Below are 19789 nucleotides of genomic sequence, written 5' to 3'. Positions count from 1 at the left end.
ACAAATAGCTATTAGACCATAAGACAAAGGAGCAGAAGTCGGCCATTTGGCCCATCGAGTCTGCTCCGCCATTTTATCATGAGCTGATCCCTTCTCTCATTTAGTCCCACTGCCCCGCCTTCTCACCATAACCTTTGACGCCCTGGCTACTCAGATACCTATCAATCTCTGCCTTAAAATACACCCAATGACTTGGCCTCCACTGCCACCCGTGGCAACAAATTCCATAGATTCACCACCCTCTGGCTGAAAAAATTTCTTCGCATCTCTGTTCTGAATTGGCACCCTTCAATCCCCAGGTCATGCCCTCTCGTACTAGACTCCCCAATCATGGGAAACAACTTTGCCACATCCACTCTGTCCATACCTTTCAACATTCAAAATGTTTCTATGAGATCTCCCCTCATTCTTCTAAACTCCAAGGAGTACAGTCCAAGAGTGGACAAACGTTCCTCATATGTTAACCCTCTCGTTCCTGGAATCATTCTAGTGAATCTTCTCTGTACCCTCTCCAACGTCAGCACATCCTTTCTGAAGTAAGGAGCCCAGAACTGCCCACAGTACTCCAAGTGAGGTCTTACCAGTGCCTTATAGAGCCTCAGCATCACATCCCTGTTCCTATACTCTATTCCTCTAGAAATGAATGCCAACATTGTATTCGCCTTCTTCACCACCGACTCAATCTGGAGGTTAACCTTAAGGCTATCCTGCACGAGGACTCCCAAGTCCCGTTGCATCTCAGAACTTTGAATTCTCTCACCATTTAAATAATAGTCTGCCTATTTATTTCTTCTGCCAAAGTGCATAACCATACACTTTCCAACATTGTATTTTATTTGCCACTTCTTTGCCCATTCTTCCAATCTATCCAAGTCTCTCTGCAGACTCTGTTTCCTCAGCACTACCAGCCCCACCACCTATCTTTGTATCATCAGCAAACTTAGCCACAAAGCCATCTATTCCATAATCCAAATCGTTGATGTACAACGTAAAAAGAAGCGGCCCCAACACAGACTCCAGTGGAGCACCACTGGTAACCGGCAGCCAACCAGAATAGGATCCCTTAATTCCCATTCTCTGTTTCCTGCCAATCAGCCAACGCCCTATCCACGTATGTAACTTTCCCATAATTCCATGGGCTCTTATCTTGTTAAGCAGCCTCATGTCTGGCACCTTGTCAAAGGCCTTTTGAAAATCCAAATATACAACATCCACTGCATCTCCCTTGTCTAACCTACTTGTAATTTCCTCAAAAAATTGTAATAAGTTTGTCAGGCAGGGTTTTCCTTTAAGGAATCCATGCTGAGTTCTGCCTATCTTGTCATATGCCTCCAGGTACTCCGTAACCTCATCCTTGACAATCGACTTCAACAACTTCCCAACCACCGATGTCAAGCTAACTGGTCTATAATTTCCTTTTTGCTTCCTTGCCCCCTCCTTAAATAGCGGAGTGACATTTGCAGTCTTCCAGTCCTCCGGAACCATGCCAGAATCTATCGACTTTAGAAAGATCATCGCTAATGCCTCCGCAATCTCCCCAGCTGGTCCGGGAGATTTATCTACCCTTAGACTATTCAGCTTCCTGAGTACTTTCCCTATCGTAATTGTGACTGTGCACACTTCTCTTCCCTGACATCCTTTAGTGTCCGGTATACTGATGTCTTCCTCAGTGAAGACTGATGCAAATTACTCGTTCAGTTCCTCCACCATCTTATCTCCCATTACAATTTCTCCAGCATCATTTTCTATTGGTCCTATATCTACTCTCACCTGTCTTTTACTCTTTATATACTTGAAAAAGCTTTTAGTATCCTCTTTGATATTATTTGCCAGCTTCCTTTCATAGTTCATCTTTTCCCTCTTAATGACCTTCTTAGTTTCCTTTTGTAAGCTTTTAAAAACCTCCCAATCCTCTGTCTTCCCACTAATTTTTGCTTCCTTGTATGCCCTCTCCTTTGCTTTAACTTTGGCTTTGACTCCTCTTGTCAGCCACGGTTGCATCCTTTTCCCATTCGAAAATTTCTTCTTTTTTGGAATATATCTGTCTTGCACCTTCCTCACTTCTCGCATAAACTCCAGCCACTGCTGCTCTGCCATCCTTCCCACTAGTGTCCCTTTCCAGTCAACTTTGGCCAGTTCCTCTCTCAGGCCACTGTAATTTCCTTTACTCCACTGAAATACCGACACATCAGATTTCGGCTTCTCTTTTCAAATTTCACAGTGAACTCAATCATGTTATGATCACTGCCTCCTCAGGGTTCCTTCACCTCAATCTCTCTAATCACCTCTGGTTCATTACACAATACCCAATCCAGTACAGCCGATCCCTAGTAGGCTCAACAACAAGCTGTTCTAAAAAGCCATCTCGCAGACATTCTACAAAATCTCTCTCTTGAGATCCAGTGCCAACCTGATTTTCCCAATTCACTCACATGTTAAAATCCCCCCACAATTATCATAACACTGCCCTTCTGACAAGCCTTTTCTATTTCCTGTTGTAATTTGTAATCCACATCACTACAGCTGTTTGGAGGCCTGTATATAACTGCCATCAAGGTCCTTTTATCCTTGTGATTTCTTAGCTCAACCCATAAAGATTCTGCACCTTCCGATCCTATGTCACCTCTTTCTAATGATTTGATATCATTTCTTACCAATAAAGCCACGCCTCCCCCTCTGCCTACCTGCCTATCCTTCCAATACACTGTGTATCCTTGGACGTTCAGCTCCCAGAGACATGCATCCTTTAGCCACGTCTCAGTGATGGCCACAATATCATACCTTTTGTAGAAGGCATTACCCCAGAGGTTCACATACCTAGACTGTGATTGTTTAAATGGTGTACTTACTCAGTATTGATGAGAAGGACAATTGCTTGTGCAGATTGTTAGTTTAGGCAGATTGTAATTGTGCTTTAGATGAAGATCAGACCACATTTTGAGTAATTAATGCAGAAAACCATGTAATTGCAAAGGGTTTACAAACTTTTTCTTGCAACTATATATGGAACGAACTGTTAGAGAAAGTGGTTGAGGAAGGTACATTAACATTTAAGATAGTAGGGCACATTCATCGATAGCAAAAGTTCAGAGGAATGCGGTTCGACAGGGATTTGTAATAGCATAAATGAAAGAGGTCTGTTTCCATACTGTACGACTATGACTCAAAGTATTATCATTTTTCATTACCAAGTAATACTCTTTGAACATAGATTAGATGCACTGTCTTGACAACTACTGTAAAGGCTTATCGATGGAAGATCTAGATAGAGTGAATGTGGAGAGGATGTTTCACATAGTGAGAGAGTCTAGGACCAGAGGGCACAGCCTCAAAATAGAAGGATGTCCCTTTCGAACAGAGATGTGGAGGAATTTCTACAGCCAGAGGGTGAATTTGTGGAATTCATCACTACAGATGGCCCTGAAGGCTATGTCATTGGAATTATTTAAACGGAGGTTCGTACGTACTTGATTAGTAAAGGCACAAAGATTATGAGACTACGGCAAGGGAATGAGGTTTAAGGGGATAATAAATCAGCCATGATGGAATGGTGGAGCAGACTCAAAAAGCCCGATGGCCTAACTCTGCTCCTAGATTTTATGCTTTCATTGCAGCAGTTGCATGTGGTACCTTGAAGCTGATACTTTGAACAAATTTTTAAAAGTTTCTCACCTCTCAAGATCATTCTTACCTAGAAACACAAACTCAACTCTGGCCATTTCCATTTAGACATCTTTGTGAACACTGCCAAACTGTTTAAGCAATTAACATTGAAAGGATTTTGACTCTGGCTTGATTCCATCTCACTGGAAGTGAACTAAGCTGAATTAAGTTGCTGGAATCACAAAGTGCTTTAGCAGAATAAAGTTACAAAGCAATGCATCACCTCCCACTGTAAATTACTTGGCAGCAAAAAGGCAATTCTGATTCACTGATGAAACAAATACACAGAAACACAAAGAGGTTTTATCTTCCTGGGTATGAGAGGGGACCATCACTTTTCAAAGGTATTTGAAATTTATGGATTTAGTTTGAAATTGAAGATTCTCCTTTGTGCATTTACTATTAAAGCTCTGGCTTCTGAAAGCCAATTGTACAGAGTGAATTTACCTCAGGACATCTAAACAAACTCTATCCTCAGGGCAAAGGGGATCAAAATAAATCCGATGTTTGAAGGAGGATACAACAAATACACTACTTAAATGACAGGGCTATGCAGAGGGAAAACAATGCCAATTCGTCTCATTTCATCCACTTACTTTAACCAAGGCTAAAGTAACAAATTTAAAAGTTTACTTTAAACAGAGGTTGATATGTTCTTGATTAGTAAAGGCACCAAAGGTTATGGGACGAAGGCAGGGGAATGAGGTTTAAAGGGATAATAAATCAGCCATGATGGAATGGTGGAGCAGACATGGATCGCTTCATACCCTGGAGAATGTTCCACCAGTCAACAAAATTATGGTCGATCTTCTACCTCAACACCATTTTCCTGCCTTATCTCCCAAATGCACTGATAGCCAGAAATTTTTCTACTTCAGTTTTCAATACAATGACAGAAGCTCCAGAGTACCCCAGAGAGGAAAATTCTAAACGATTCACCCCTCATTGATTGAAGATTTTTTCCCCTCTTTTGCATCCCTAATGGCCTAATCCTCATTTTGAGAAAACAGCACTGCAGTTTCCACCCAAAAGATGCTTGTTCAAGATCCCTGCCAAAGTCTCAAGTCTGAAAAGCCTGTGCATTAAAAGGGCCAAGTTTACATTTCACCTTTCAAGACATCTCAGTGCACTTCGCACAAAACTGAAGGTTATAACCTTTAAGTGAAACATCAACTATGCTAAATATAGAAAAATATCCATGCTGGAGGCCACATGAAAATGATTCTATGCCAAATGGCTCATAAGCTTTGTCCAGAGTTGTCAATGCCAATTTTGCCAATAGGAAGCATAAAGGATATGGGAATGATCAAATGGCAGAGCAGACTTGATGGGCCAAATAGCCTAATTCTGCTTTTATATCTTATGGATATTCACCAACAACCAAATCTAAGAAAAGTGCATGAAAGAAGATCTGTGATTGTCCAATGTTTGTTCTTGACCCACAAAAGCCTCCAACTCCAAAAATCAAGGATTATTTTAGAAGATGTTCCTCTTTGCACTCCACAATAATGTACTACCACGACAATAATCAGGGAGTCCACTGGAGACTACCCCACTGGAGAACTGTATTAAGCAACTGCTCTCGTCAACTTTCTAACTACAATGATTCACCCCCAACACACTTTCCACTACTGTAGAAGTCTAAAAATTATTTGTTTTGGATCGAGAAGCAGAGGCAATCTAACCTCAGCCATCATATTACAGTTGTTTGTGTGAGCACTGAAAGGTGAGGCTCTCTGACACTGTTGACTGATTAACTGCAATGTACTGGATTTTACATAAAAAGATCCAAACTACTCCTCCAACAATCAAGACCTGCAGCAAGGGACAACTTAATGTACATCATTTCAAATTTTTTAGGGTGCCATCTCTCAGGAATAGACATCAATAAAACAAAATCCACCAGAAAGCTCCTACAGCCAGGATATCAAGACATCTGCAGCTGCCTGAGGAAATAAAAGGCATTTGAAGACCTATAAAACCTGCTTCTGGTTTACTGATTGACAGCCATTCACAACCCCCTGAATCCAAAGACAAGGATAATATACAGTAGGAACCTCAGAGTACTCTAGTACAAACTCTTAAAAACCTTCCAAATCCACAAGGATAGTCATGCCTAGGTAAGCGTCCTCTCCCAGAACAAAATCCCAAGAAAAGGCTCTAAACACACTCTGCAAGAACCAAAGCAAAATCTGCATTTCTGTGCAGACAGCTCCCAGAAGCAAACTCTCATCTGATACATTACTGGAACCACCAAAGCCTCAGTGACATTTCTGGTCAAACTGGAAGTAAAGCACTTGGACAGACTTTGAGCACACTCCCATTCCCTCTGCTGGAGACCAGGGAAAACAACAGAACAATAAGAGAAAAAAAATGAAGACAGGCAAGAAATGTCCTTTACCTTGTGCATATCATCATATACCAGCTGGTGTGCAAACCGGGGACACGGCTCTTCCTCTTGAAGGCTCTTGTTAGAATTATCTTTTAAAGACTGATCATTCTTATAAACACAGGACCTATACCCACAGAAAAACATGAAGGAAACATAGCTTAAAATATAACCATAGCTCTCATGTAAACAAATTACAAAAAGGTTCATTATATTCAAAGAAAATTGTGTACAATAAAAAATAAACTGAGTTTAAAGTACCATCACAACAAGATCCACATCAATGAGAATTTATCAGTATTCTATTGGTAATGCATTTTGAAATTATGGCCCTCTTTCTGATGCAGTCTACAAGCAGAGAATGTTACTGGCACTACTACTACTACTCCTCCTACTACCACTACCACGTCGGCTCAGGCCTAGGGGGCCGGTGTCAGGCACGACGACGGACTCTCCACTTCTCCCTCTCCCTCATCAGTGTGTTCAGTTCATCTACATTAGCCATGCTGCTGTCTTCTAGGAGCGTGTTGACCATAGTCTTGGGAGGGCGCCCAGGGTTCATCCTCCCATGCTTGGGCTCCCATATGACGACTAGGCTGGCAGGTAGCTCGGGGTGGCGTAGACAGTGCCCCGCTAGTTGCAGTCTTCTCGCCTCGATTTTAGTGGTGAGCATCGGTAAGTCGTTATAGAGCTCGACATTTGTCATGTGCTGTTGCCAACTGACATCAAGAGCTATCCGGAGCATTTGTGTATAGCAACCATCTAGAGACTTTTGCATAGTCTTGGTAAGTGTCCACGTCTCGCATCTGTACGTGAGAATGGACCCTATGACTGCTATGAAAAACCTCTTTTTAAGCCCTCTGGTCAGGTTCGACTTCCAGATTTCATGTCGTTCATAGCCCTCCACGCCAGCGCCTTCTGTATCTTTATGTCCTTCTCCAAACTCATCATTCTTGACCCGAGGTACTTGTAGTCAAAAACTTTCTTAATGGTATCATTCTTTACGGTCTTGAGAGTACCTTTGTCGCAGTTAAACACCATGTACTGTCTTTTTATCATTTAGGTGAAGTCCAACTTTAGTGCACTCAATTTCCACTTTTGTCAGTAGCTGCTGTGCTTCTTCCATCTGGTCAAAGAGCAGGACTATGTCGTCTGCAAAATCAAAATCTGTGAGAGTAACTGGTCTGACCCTTCTGGTTTAGTCCTGGTTTTATGGTAAAACCAAGCTCGTCATGATCTTTGGTAGCTTGACGTAGAGCGTAATCAAGGACAATTATAAAGATGTAGGGTGCCAGAGCATCTCCTTGCAGCACACCAGCTAGGAGCTCGAACACTGCTGTTTCTCCATCTGGTGATACAACTTTCGCCATGGTTTTGGTATAGCTGGACTCTATTGCTCTCAGTAGATGGTCTGGCACTCCGTAAGCTTTCAGGATCTTCAGCATTTTACCTCAGTGAATGGAGCCAAAAGCTTTGCGAAAATCGATACAAGTAAGCACGGCTGGTAGGCTGTTCTTCTTGACTTCCTTGATGATTCTACGGAGAGCATGTACTTGCATTACTGTTGTGCGCTTCTGCCCAAAACCATTCTGATTAAATCTTAGCTTAGGGTCAATGGCAGTGCGAATCCTGTTCAAGATCATCCTATTGTATAACTTTGCTAAGATGCAGGTCAAGTTGATACCACGGTAGTTATCTGTCTTCGTGAGGGATCCAGACTTGGGGACTGGGATAATGTTTGAGAGTGACCACTGTTCTGGTTTGTCGCCTTTCATCAGTGCCGTATTACATATGCTCAGCAAGATGTCATCCAGGTCGCAGTTCTTCAGGACATCTGGTGATATCCCATCTGGTCCAGCGCTCCTGCCCTGTTTGAGTGCATATTTGGCCTTCCTCAGTTCCTCAATGGTGAATGGGCTGTCATCGATGTCAACTTGTGTTAGTATCATGGGTATGTCCTCTTCTTCTGTGATCATTGGAGGGCTTCCCAGCAGGTTCTTAAAGTGAGTAAACCATGTCTGAACAGCGTCCTCTGCTGTTTTATCACTTATTTGACCTGATGGGGATTCTTCCATCTACTGATCTTGTTGCCTAGGCGCCATGCTTCTCCACGCTGCTTGTCTTCATCAGTTACTCATTACTGGCATTGGTACAATTTAATTCAACAGATACATCATTTTTGACACCTTTCACTCGTCAGGGTCAGAGCAATCAGTAAAAACTGCTGCATAACAATGTTTTAGCTTGTATTGCCAGCTGATTATCTGCAATCATGAGCACATAGATCAGGAAAGCTGAACTGGTCTTTCTATTTCAGAAGACTCCCTCAGTGAGGTAGCTTAAATCCCACCAGCTCAGGAAGTGAAGTGCAAGTATCCCAATACATGGCCACAACAGAGGGAACGTGGATTATTTCAGATGATCATTTCCATGCTCCAAGGAAGGCAAAATACAGATGTGTGACGCTTCTTTAAAAATAGGTACGATGCCTGAGAACAAGAGCAGGCATTAAAGACAACTTCCTTTGGACTTGCAATTTTGGTTTAAAATAGGACAAGATTCAATCCATTTGAAAATACCCATTCTGTTAGCAGAAACAAAATACTATATATACACTCTATTTTCTAATACCAAACTACAAATTTCACTTTTCAATTCAGAATCTTCCTCGTGCACATCAGGAAATTGTCAACATCACTCTGTAAAGATATTAAGAAAGTGCAGATAATGGTTCAAATGAAATATTACCAATGAACAAGGCAAATCATAAACCATAAACAGTCACCTTGCTCAAGCGCAATCCAGAAAGCATCAACCATAGATATTGCTTAGAATACATATTTCTGTTCTGTTTGGGGAAATAGGAAAAGCAAAGCGTACATACTGAAAACAACCATTAAAAATTGTGCAAGCACATTTTCCCTTCTCCCCCTCCCCCCACATACATATATACATACACACACAAAAATCTGGTTTGAATGATCACTGTAGTTTACACATGCACTTCAGTGCTGCAGGTTTCTCAAATACAAGTGTCATCAACAATCAAAAAAAGCATCAGTGAATATCAGTCAGGCGGTACAAAATAATCAGGTACTACCAATGTGCATTTATTACAAGTGATCAGGTAATTTTTTCTTACCAGTTGTTTCGTGCAATGTCATAAATCCAAAAAGAATTGCGAACATTCTCATCCCGTTTATCCTTGTCTTTACTGAGGCCTGAGAGGACATGAATCTCATTCAGTTCAGGGTCAATTGTAGCTCTCTGAGTGAAACCTGTCATTGGAACTAAAGAGCACAACCACTCAGAAAAACACTTTTTTTAAAAAAGTACAAGCATTTTTAAAATGTTACAAAATGGTACCAGTTGCAAAATGAGCAATAGCTTTGTAATTTCTCTTAAACCAACAATTTGGTGATTAACTTGATGCCAAGTAAAAGTAACAATATATGCTGAAGATCAAAAGTTCTCCTTTCACTAACTTTGATCAAGTGAAGATAGCATAAACTTCAGAAATTTGTATTTCCTTGTCAAAGGGCAGAAAGTACTAGCCAGCTGCATGGTCTAGCAAAACAAAAGAAATGACTTATCGTAAAACCACCAATATACCACATTGTCTGAATACTGATCAAAGAACAAATAGTAGCCCATGTTTAGGCAGGTTCCGCTTAATGGATATGTGGAATTACTGTGTTAGGGACTGGGGTGGAGGGTGAGGTGGAATGTGATGGCACAAAGAGAAAGGAAAATAGAAGAAAACTATTAATCCCTCTCAGCAGGTGCTGTCTGACCTGGTCATCTCCAGCAATCCCTTCTGCATCTGCAATCAGCTATTTTCCATTCAAAATAAGCATTTTTAACATCAATTAGCACATGCAGAAATATTTTAATTTCTGAAATATATTCTGTACATACTAGACTTCCTGCATACCGTCAAAAGATGACATTGGGTTTCTGAAGTATGTTCAATTGTTGTTGTATGTTAAAATTGTGTTGTAGTGAAACACTTAGAAATAGTTAAAAATTATAACCCTTCCCATGAAATTAAACCTAAAGGCACAATGGAGATATTAATTCAGCAAATCCTGCATTACTCTTGGAATTGCAGTCAGGAGTCAAAAAGTTCTGAAGTTACCAACAGGAAGAAAATACACTGAATGCTAGAAATGTGAAATTTGATGCTGGATTTGCTTATTATTTATAATGCTGAATTCACTATTGATTTTCGAAGGTTAACTTCTGGTTAAGCTTGTTACAACATTCTGAAAAGTAATCAACCTGAAATGCAAAGTGTTTCATTTCCCAGAGATGCAGCTGACAAGTTGAGCATTTTCACTGTTCTGCTTTTATTTCAGAAGTGCTGTTCCTCAAGCCTGCTTTCTGCTTCAATAAAACAGTGCTGAAGGCTGTAGGGCCACATTGCAATGGAAAATTAATGTGAAAGGCATCTGAAGATGACCTAAGAAATGAAAGATATGTCATCAACTGATCATCTCAAGTGCACTTGGATTTCCTTTCACTAAAACCACATCTTAAACACCAACTGCATTTCTTCCAACATACACAGTACAGGTGTCCCCCGTTTTTCAAACGTTCGCTTTACGAAACCTCACTGTTACGAAAGACCTGTTTTTGCTAACAGAAGGTGTCTTCACTGTTACGAAAAAAGGCAGCAAGCGATAAAAGGCAGTGTGCGCTCCGAGTAGCCGCTCCTCCCCCGGATTCGGAACTGCATTCTCGCCAGCATTGCTCAAACACGTGCCTGTGAGCAGCCGTTTGCAAGATGAGTTCTAAGGTATTGGAAAAGCCTAAAAGAGCTCGTAAGGGTGTTACACTTAGCGTAAAACTAGACATAATTAACGTTTCAATCGTGGTGAACGAAGTAAGGACAAAGTGAGTTTGGTTTGTGGAAGTTGACGAAGATGATGTTGAAGAAGTTTTGACATCCCATGACCAAGAACTGATAGATGAAGAGCTGATGCAATTGGAAGAGGAAAGGATAACAATCGAAACTGGATGCAGTAGCGAACTGAAGCAACTGCGTGAGATTTTCGCTGCAATGATAAAGTACAACTTTAATTTTGAAAGGGTACGTCAGTTTAGGGCATATTTGCAAGATGGTTTGAGTGCTTACAAAGAACTGTATGATAGAAAAATGCGCGAGGCTAAGCAGTCAAGCATACTGTCGTTTTTCAAGCCTTCCACATCAGCCGCAGCAGACGACGAACCTCGACCTTCGACATCGAGGCAGGCAGACATAGAAGATGACTTGCCTGCCCTGATGGGAACATACGATGAGGTGACACCGCAGTGTCCCACCATCCCAACCCCCAGGCCACGGACCGATACATTGCCGCGGAGAATGCATCAGTGGCCAGAACGCGCTCAGCACATCTTTAAGAAAAAAAAACCCAAAATAAACAAGCTAATTAATTAGGTGCCGCCCAGCACATAAACATCAGCCCAGATCAGAGGCGATTGTGTCGCCTCTGATCTGGGCCGACATTTACGTGCTGGGCGGCACCTAATTGATCAGCTTGTTTATTTCGGCTTTTTTCTTAAAGATGTGCTGGGTGCGTCCCGGCCACCGCTGCACCCCTGCATGCTTCACAGATCGGTATCAGTCGGTGGCCTGGAGGGTAGGGACCACGGCACCTCCCCAACCTCCAACGACTCAGCCTAACACAACATCATCAGTATGCTCGGTGCTGTCTTCCAGATTCCCGTAAATGATACTACACTGTACATACATTATTTCTACTTTATATAGGCTGTGTGTTATTTGGTATGATTTGGCAGCTTCATAGCTTAAAGGTTACTGGAGAGAGTGTTTCTGCCGAGAGCGCTTGCATGAGATTTTCACTACGGAGAACAGTGTGGCAACGATTGCAGAGAAGTATTTCTACTTTATATAGGCTGTGTATTTATTATATCATTCCTGCTTTTACTATATGTTACTGTTATTTTAGGTTTTATGTGTTATTTGGCATGATTTGGTCGGCTATTTTTGGGTCTGCGAACGCACACAAATTTTTCCCATATAAATAAATGGTAATTGCTTCTTCGCTTTCCGACATTCCAGCTCACGAACCGTTTCATAGGAACGCTCTACCTTCGGATGGTGGGGGAAACCTGTATTGTCAATCATTGCCTCATGTAGAAAGGGTGTGTGGGGCATTAGATGGCAGGGAACATACAAAGGATACCTGTCACTGTCTCTTGATTGCACTGATTAACGTCGTATGACAAGCTGAAAATTACTCGCAAACTGCATTTATGAGCCAAGAAAAAGTGAGGGGCAAACGGGGCTATGTCAATATACTTAGAGTTGCAAAGGATTATTTTGAACCGGGGCAGCAAGGATGCATTTTAGAAGCATATGGGCCAATGAAAAAGGCATACAAGGATACTGGATTAATGCAGACAAGTAGGATTAGTATTGATAGACAAAGTTGGTATAAGTATGGTGGGTTGAAAGGCCTGTTTCTATGCAGCCTAACAATATTGTTAGAACACAGCTGGAGTACTGTATGTAGCCAGACAACAAGAAGTGAATGCTTTGGAGAAAGTACAGAGAAGATTCACTGGGTTACTGCCTGAAAAGGAGCATTACAGTTACAAAGACAGACTGGGTAGGCGGAATTTGTTTTTCTATTAGCAGAGGCCACTGAAGTTGGATTTAATAAGAGCTGATTTGAGGGTTAAGTAGACAAAATTTCAGTGGTTGGAAAGCGAAAGGCTATCTCTATAAGTGATGAATACAGGAAACAAAGTTCAGCCAAGGCTACGAAAATATCCACCAATCAGAGCTACCACAGGGACTGACTGAATCCAGGCCAGTAATACATATTGCACGGAAGAAGCAGCATAGTACAAAAGTACAAGTTTATTATCAAAGTACATAAATGTCACCATTTTCTTGTGGGCATACACAATAAATCCAAGAAACACAACAGAATCAATGAAAGACCACACAACAGGATGGACAACAACCAACGTACAAGGACAGCAAACTGTGCAAATGGGACCTTATTCATTAGTACTGAATGCCGAGCTGTAATCAACGAAGAGCACCCTAATACATGCGTTTTTGTTGTCCAGATGTTCCAGGATTGAGTGATGAGCCAATGAAACAGAATCTGCTGAGAACTTGTGCTGATAGGCAAATTACATACTATTCATTATAAACTAGACAACGGGGTGACCCGTTCAAGCACACTTTGAGAGAAGAGTAGTGCAGTCTGATGTGACCAGAATGAACATTAAAATTTCCTGAATGCTATTGGTATCGCTTTGCTTTGGAAACTGAAGTAGAAAACCTCAGCTTATTAAAGAAGAATGACGCGTAGCTAAGCAAATATAGCTGCTCCTCATTTAACGAAGGACACTTTTGATGGCATCATTTCTGGTTTACCTGCCACCCTTGTGCCTCTCATTGTCATTCTGGAGACATGCAGTCCTTTCATCCCCAGTCTCTACATCTTTTCTGTTGTCTGTTGTTTGTCTCCGATCCAGGAGATATGCATGCCTCTCCTCCTGTCTCTTCTTCTCTCATCTTTTTTTGTCCTGACTCTTTGATCCTGGAGTATGCAGCCCTAGCCTCATCCAATTCTTGTTCTCTCCCTCTCCTTACCACTTCCCGACGTTTGGTGTCATCTCTTGACCATAATGTCCCCCTTCCCTTTCCATGCAGCATAATTAGGCTGCATCATAATGGTGTCGAGGTCCTCATCGACCTCAACGATGGACGAACAACCAATTAGGCTGACTTTTTTTTTACCCTAATGCTGGATAGAAGATAGGAAGCAGTAACAACAAAGGATGCTGATTATTCTTGATGATGTGGTTGGCGCTCTCCTAAATGGATATGATATAGTCACCACTGTCCTTTGACTGCAGCAAAGGGTTTATGTGTGTCTTGAAGTATGTCATTAACAATAAAATTCTCTTATTGATGGGTGGCAGTTAGATCTGTCCCAATCCCGCACATGCTGATGGTGATTAGCTGAAATGTGACCCCTCGAAATAGAGCTGCCCTGCCCTTTTGCTCCGGTAGGTGTCACTGCTGAGGCTGGCCATGCGCATGCGTTGGGCTGTTGTGTTCCAATTTCTATGATGGCGGATCGGCTCTCGGGTGAAAGACAGCCTGTTGATTTTAGCGAATGAACAATTTTATACGAATATATATCCTTGAACTTTGCCTGCATTCTGTAGGTTAGCACATTTTAATTCAATTTAGCCAAGTGCCGCTGTAATGCACCGTTTGCGCTAATTGGAGGTCACAAACAGACAGAGCATGAGAGTTTCAGTAGTATATAGATCACTATAAATTGCACATCTAGGCAGAGATGTAACAAAAAGATTTGTACTCATGTATATGAATGATGTAAGTAAAAAAAGACAACCCAATCCAAATTGGACTGGATTCAATTTGTTTCTCAGGCAGGAGTTGATACGTTTCATCACCAAGCTCTCAAAACAGTTCAGTGAATGCAAGTGCTTCTGGATGATATTTCATTGAGGCAGGTTATCATATTCTTCGGCATTGATATAATTGAAGTCCACTCGAGGCAAATGGGTACCACAGGCTGCCGAAGCAAGAAGTTAGACATCAGTGATCATTCCAGCCAGTTGATCAGCACAGGCCTTTAGCACTCAGCCAGGTACCCCATCGAGGCTAGATGCCTTTTTCCCATGGGTTCATCCTCCTTAACGATGCTCTCACATCGGCCTCAGAGACAGAAATCACAGGGACATGAGGGGATATAGAAGTTTGTCAAGGTTCCTCCATGTTTTGGCAGTCAAAGCTAGCATGGAAGGCATTGAGCTCATCTGGGAGTGAAGCCTTGTTGTCACCCATGTTGCTTGATTTGATTTTGTAAGAGGTAATAGCAGTCAAGCCTTAACACAGCTGTTGAACTTCCACCAGTGACTGAAGTTTGGTCTGGAATTGCCACTTCACACAAAGTGGCTCTCCAGAGATCGTATTTGGACTTCTTGTATCTTACTTGGTAGCCAGACCTAAATGCCACTGATCTGGCCCTCAGCGGATCAGAGATCTCATGGTTCATCCAGGGCTTCTGGTTGGGGAAGACACTGAATGATTTTGTGGTGACACACAAATTCTGTCTGTGACAACTATGGTGTACTCATTCAGATGCTCTGATGAGTCTTCGACTCAAAGCAACCCCATAGCCACTACTCTGTCTCCTGCAACCACCTCTGTTCTCCTTTTCTTTTGAGCTTTGCTCTTTAGCTTCTGCTTACTTGGCTGACCTCCTCCCTGCATACAACTAGATTTCCCAAAATGCAGTCTAGGCGTAGAATAGTAGGCATTCCTAATCATATTATAACAGTGGTCTAATATGTTGGGACCCCAGGTGCTGCAGGTTATATGCTGATAATAACTGGGCAGTTATTTCTTCAAACACCCCACATTTAAGTACCCAATTATGATTTGAAATGCACTGGGGAGGGCAGTTGCTTGTTTGGTGATGGCAGTATTCAGTATCTTAAGTGCCTGGTTAATATCAGCTTTTGGCGGTACGTAACCTGTGGTCAGGATCCTGCAGGAGAACTCTCTTGGTAGGTAGAATAGTTGGCACCTAATCATTATATGTTCCAGGCAGGGAGGACCAGTGTGGGACAAGACCAAGACTGCTGTATTCCAGCACCACAGAGAGTTTATTATGAAACTCAGGCCCCCACCTTTTGACTTCTCCAAATCAGCAGTTCAGTCCTTCCTGTGTCACCAAGAAGCTCTCAGAGCCGATCATTGAATCTTGCCTGTTCAGAGTAAACCATATATCCATGAAACACAGAACACAGCAATCCCTCATTTCCCTCCAATATAGCAATCTTGCCCTCAGGTCCTCAACCTTGTTCTCCAGTGACTGCACATTTGCAAACAAGATGTGAGTAAAGGGAATTCCATTGCTTGGTGTTTCGGCTTGACTTGGGAGTCTTCCTCTCCTCCCTCTTTTCTGACTATGGTGATGTACCTTCATCTGCTTAAGAGTGCTGTACCTGCATGATTGAGGGTTAAGTTCAGAAGATAATGAAATTGTTGGTTCATTAAGACAGTTCAAAGCTATGCTGCTTGAAGGGAAATTACAGGCTGCAGATTGCAGTGAAAAGAGGTACAATTAAAAGTTCTGTAAGTTGCCCGTAATATGTCACCATGGTTCACTGTTGCCATCTTGCTATCATAGAAGCACATTCAAATTGAGAGCAATGCCATGACTGTTGGAAGTGTCAAGAGTACATAAAATAATATCATGCCAACCTGGAGCCCAATAAGAGTCTGGACAGCCACTTAATTTCCAGATAGTTTAGATTAGATTTTTTTTTTATATAAAAAGATTATGAGGACACTCAGTCCTTGTTTATTGTCATTTAGTAATGCATGCATTAAGAAATGATACAATATTCCTCCAGTATGATATCACAGAAACACAAGACAGACCAAGACTAAAACTGACAAAAACCACATAATGATAACATATAGTTACAATAGTGCAAAGCAATACTGTAATTTGCTATGAGCAGACCATGGGCATGTTAAAAGTCCGGATAACCCCATCATCTCACGCAGACAGTAGAAGGAAGAAAAACTCTCCCTGCCATGAACCTCCAGCGCCGCAAACTTGACGAAGCAGCACCCTGGAAGCACCCGACCACAGCCGACTCTGAGTCTGTCCGAAAACATCGAGCTTCCGACCAGCCCTACGACACCGAGCACCATTTCTGCCAAGCGCTTCGACCCCAGCCCCGGCCGCCAAGCAACAGGCAAAACCGAGGATTCTGGGCCTTCCCCTCCAGAGATTCTGGATCGCACAGTAGCAGCAGCAACAAAACAGTCATTTCAGAAGTTTCACCAGATGTTCCTCTGTGCTTCTCACGTCCGTCTCCATCAAATCAGGATTGTGCACAGCATCCTACTTAACAAATAACAGATATTCATTCTGGAGGGACTGCTGCACGCTGCGTCGCGTCGCCATCTTCTCTTCATGACTTCTCAACTCAAGAATTTGCAAGGACAATAGATAGTCACATACATAGAGATGATATTGTAAACCATGCAATATATCTTAACCTACCGAACATTGAAAGGACTAGATAGGGTGAATGTAGAGAAGATGTTTCCAATGATGGGGGGCACAACCTCAAAATTGAGGAGCAACCCTTCAGAACAAAGGTAAGGAGGAATTTTTTTTTTTAAGCCAGATAGTAGTAAATTTGTGGAATGCACTACCACAGACTGCAGTGGAGACCAAATCCGTGTGTATATTTAAGGTGAAAGTTGATTTTTTTCTGATTGGTCAGAGCATCAAAGGATATGGCAAGAAGGCTGACTCAATGGGTTGAATGGCCTAATTCTGCTCCTATGTCTTATGGTCCTATATCGAAAGAGACAGGAATAGACTAACACACTTTGAAAGTCCTGAAAATATATAATTCCATTATCATTGGGCCAAAATCCCAGAATACTTCTACAATGCACAAGATCATCACAGCGAATGCAATATTCTCCAGAATAAATGAATTTAAATACTGACCTTGCCAGTGAAGCTGTCAACATTCAGTCTCATATTATTAGTTAGAATTGCTTACACAAGAGATGTAACTACAGTACCTAATTGGTGTAAGGTTAAAGTTGGCTTGCTGCAGATATGTAGGTAACTTGTGAGCTACCACATGGGCACTTCCCAAAGAGTAACATATGGAACAAAACAGTAGGTCAAATGTGAAGAAGCAAGATATATACCGTAGTAAGTAAATGTCCGCATGGAGGGAAATTACACAGACAGTGACAATGAGTAAGAATGCTGAATCCTGGCCTGGTAAAAAGAGAAAGAGTAAGGGGTTAAGGAACTTACACAAATGAATATAAGCACCAGGTCCAGATAAAATATATCCTAGGCTCTGGAAAGGAGGAAAATCAGTAGCCAGTTAACCTGACTCATTTTGAAGAGGTAACAAGATTGACAGCCAGTTGGTGGTATGGTAGCATCCGCAGTGGACTTCGAGGCCAGTGGTCTCGGGTTCGAATCTGGCCGGCTCCTTGCACGCTTTCCATTCGTGCTGGGTTGAGGTTTGAACTAGCAACCCTGCCTTATATATTAAAAAAAAAAGACAAAAATGTTAAAGATACTGCAAGGTTGCCACATGTTGTGCCACAAAGTGCAGCAAGGAGCAACAACGAGTTGTGATGACTGATGCACATGATGCAGTCAAAGACAGTAGCAAAGCTTGTGACAGCTTCATAACAAATTGTCATGAAAAAGATTGAAATTCAAAGGATGATGGGAGGAAGGTTTCAAAAATTGGCTCAGTGGGAGAAAGCAATGTAAAGATCAACAGGAAATTTAGTGACTTTAAGACTGAATGCATTCTGGGTCCACAGGGTTCTGTTATATGTCTTCCTTGTGATAATAATCAATTAAGCAAGGATGATGCAAAATCTCTCAGTACCATTGATAGGAAGAAAGTGGTAGGTTGTAGAAAATGTACTTACAGAATGCATTCACTCATTAAACCATTTAGTCTTTTAAGAGGCAATCATCAGTGTGGGTCCTGTGACTGCAGAACACCAAGATCAACCATGTCTGACATCTGCAGGCCAACACCCAATTTGCAGTGTTCTTGATTAGATTAGTTACAAAAACAAGTTACCTTTCTTGGAGTAGCAGAGCCATATGTGGAGGGGATAAATATACCTCACAGAACCCTTTTAACCCTCTTCTTCCTCACCTTAAATGTGTTCTAGGCTGACCTAGCACATTATACTCTTTCTATGTCTCTCAATCATGCTATATACCTGTTATGTCACCTCTCAAGGTTCTTTGCTGCAATGAAACCAGATTCAGCCTGTCCCATCTCAGTAATAATCCAAACCAATTTCATTGTAAATTTCTGCTCTAATCTCTCCAGTCCTGCATACATGCTGCCTAACAAACACTTTGTACAACTTTATCACATCCTCACTCTTAGATTCAATGCCTCAGTCAATAAAAGGCAAGTACGTTGTATACCTTCCTCACCAACTTGTCTACTTGTGATGCCACTTTCAGAGAACTATGTACTCTTGTACCCCAAATATCTGCTCAACAGTACTCCCAAGGACCCCTCATTCACTGCGTTTTTACCATGAGCCTTCCTACATCATCTCTCCTCCTTTTTACCAATAACCTTCCATCACACCTGCCTTTTCAAATAACCCTTCCTCAACACTCCCCAAGTGTTAGCTCAACTAAACTGACATGAATTCTGAAATAAGAAGGCCGCATTCTCAAAAATAACTAAAGAGCTAAGCATAATTAAGAAAAAAATAAGATTCTTCCCCCCATCCCCAAATCAAGGAATCACTGGGTGACATGAATATTAAAGAGACAACAGGATCCTGATTAGATTGAATGAACACATTCTGTACTCCTTAACCACAACCCCAAATAAAGAGCCAAGGGAAAACTGAGGTCAGGTCACATCTGCGAAGGCAAAGGAATGGGCAATATTTCAAGTCGAGATCTGGGACATCCTAACACAGGGTATCTACCTGAAACATCAATTCTTTTCCCTCCACAGATACCACCTAATCTGCTTGAGTTTCTCCAGCTGTTTGTTTTGAAATCCAGGTTTCAGCATTGTAGTATCTCGTGTACCCAAAATAAAGAATGGGTTGTTCACACCGCTGTATGATTGAACTGTGTGCAGAATGGCATCTGGTTTAGTCTG

At 41.8% G+C, this 19789-nt stretch overlaps 1 protein-coding gene across 7 annotated transcripts in view; it reads right to left on the bottom strand.

Annotated features, from left to right (window-relative positions):
• The window catches only part of mkln1 (muskelin 1, intracellular mediator containing kelch motifs), a 201725-nt gene that overhangs the window by 53898 nt on the left and 128038 nt on the right, over positions 1 to 19789 (bottom strand). For all 7 annotated transcript variants that reach the window (XM_072241605.1, XM_072241601.1, XM_072241602.1 and 4 more), the window contains 2 exons: positions 9195 to 9342; positions 6065 to 6179 (listed from right to left, as the gene is read on the bottom strand). In XM_072241605.1, coding sequence (XP_072097706.1) covers positions 6065 to 6179; positions 9195 to 9342 — 263 coding nt within the window. The remainder of the gene's footprint in view (positions 1 to 6064; positions 6180 to 9194; positions 9343 to 19789) is intronic.

The sequence above is a fragment of the Mobula birostris genome, chromosome 23, assembly GCF_030028105.1.
Source record: "Mobula birostris isolate sMobBir1 chromosome 23, sMobBir1.hap1, whole genome shotgun sequence".
In the NCBI taxonomy this organism is placed as follows: domain Eukaryota; kingdom Metazoa; phylum Chordata; class Chondrichthyes; order Myliobatiformes; family Myliobatidae; genus Mobula; species Mobula birostris.
The sequence above is the reverse complement of the archived record's forward strand: the minus strand, read 5'-3'. Positions and strand labels throughout refer to the sequence as shown.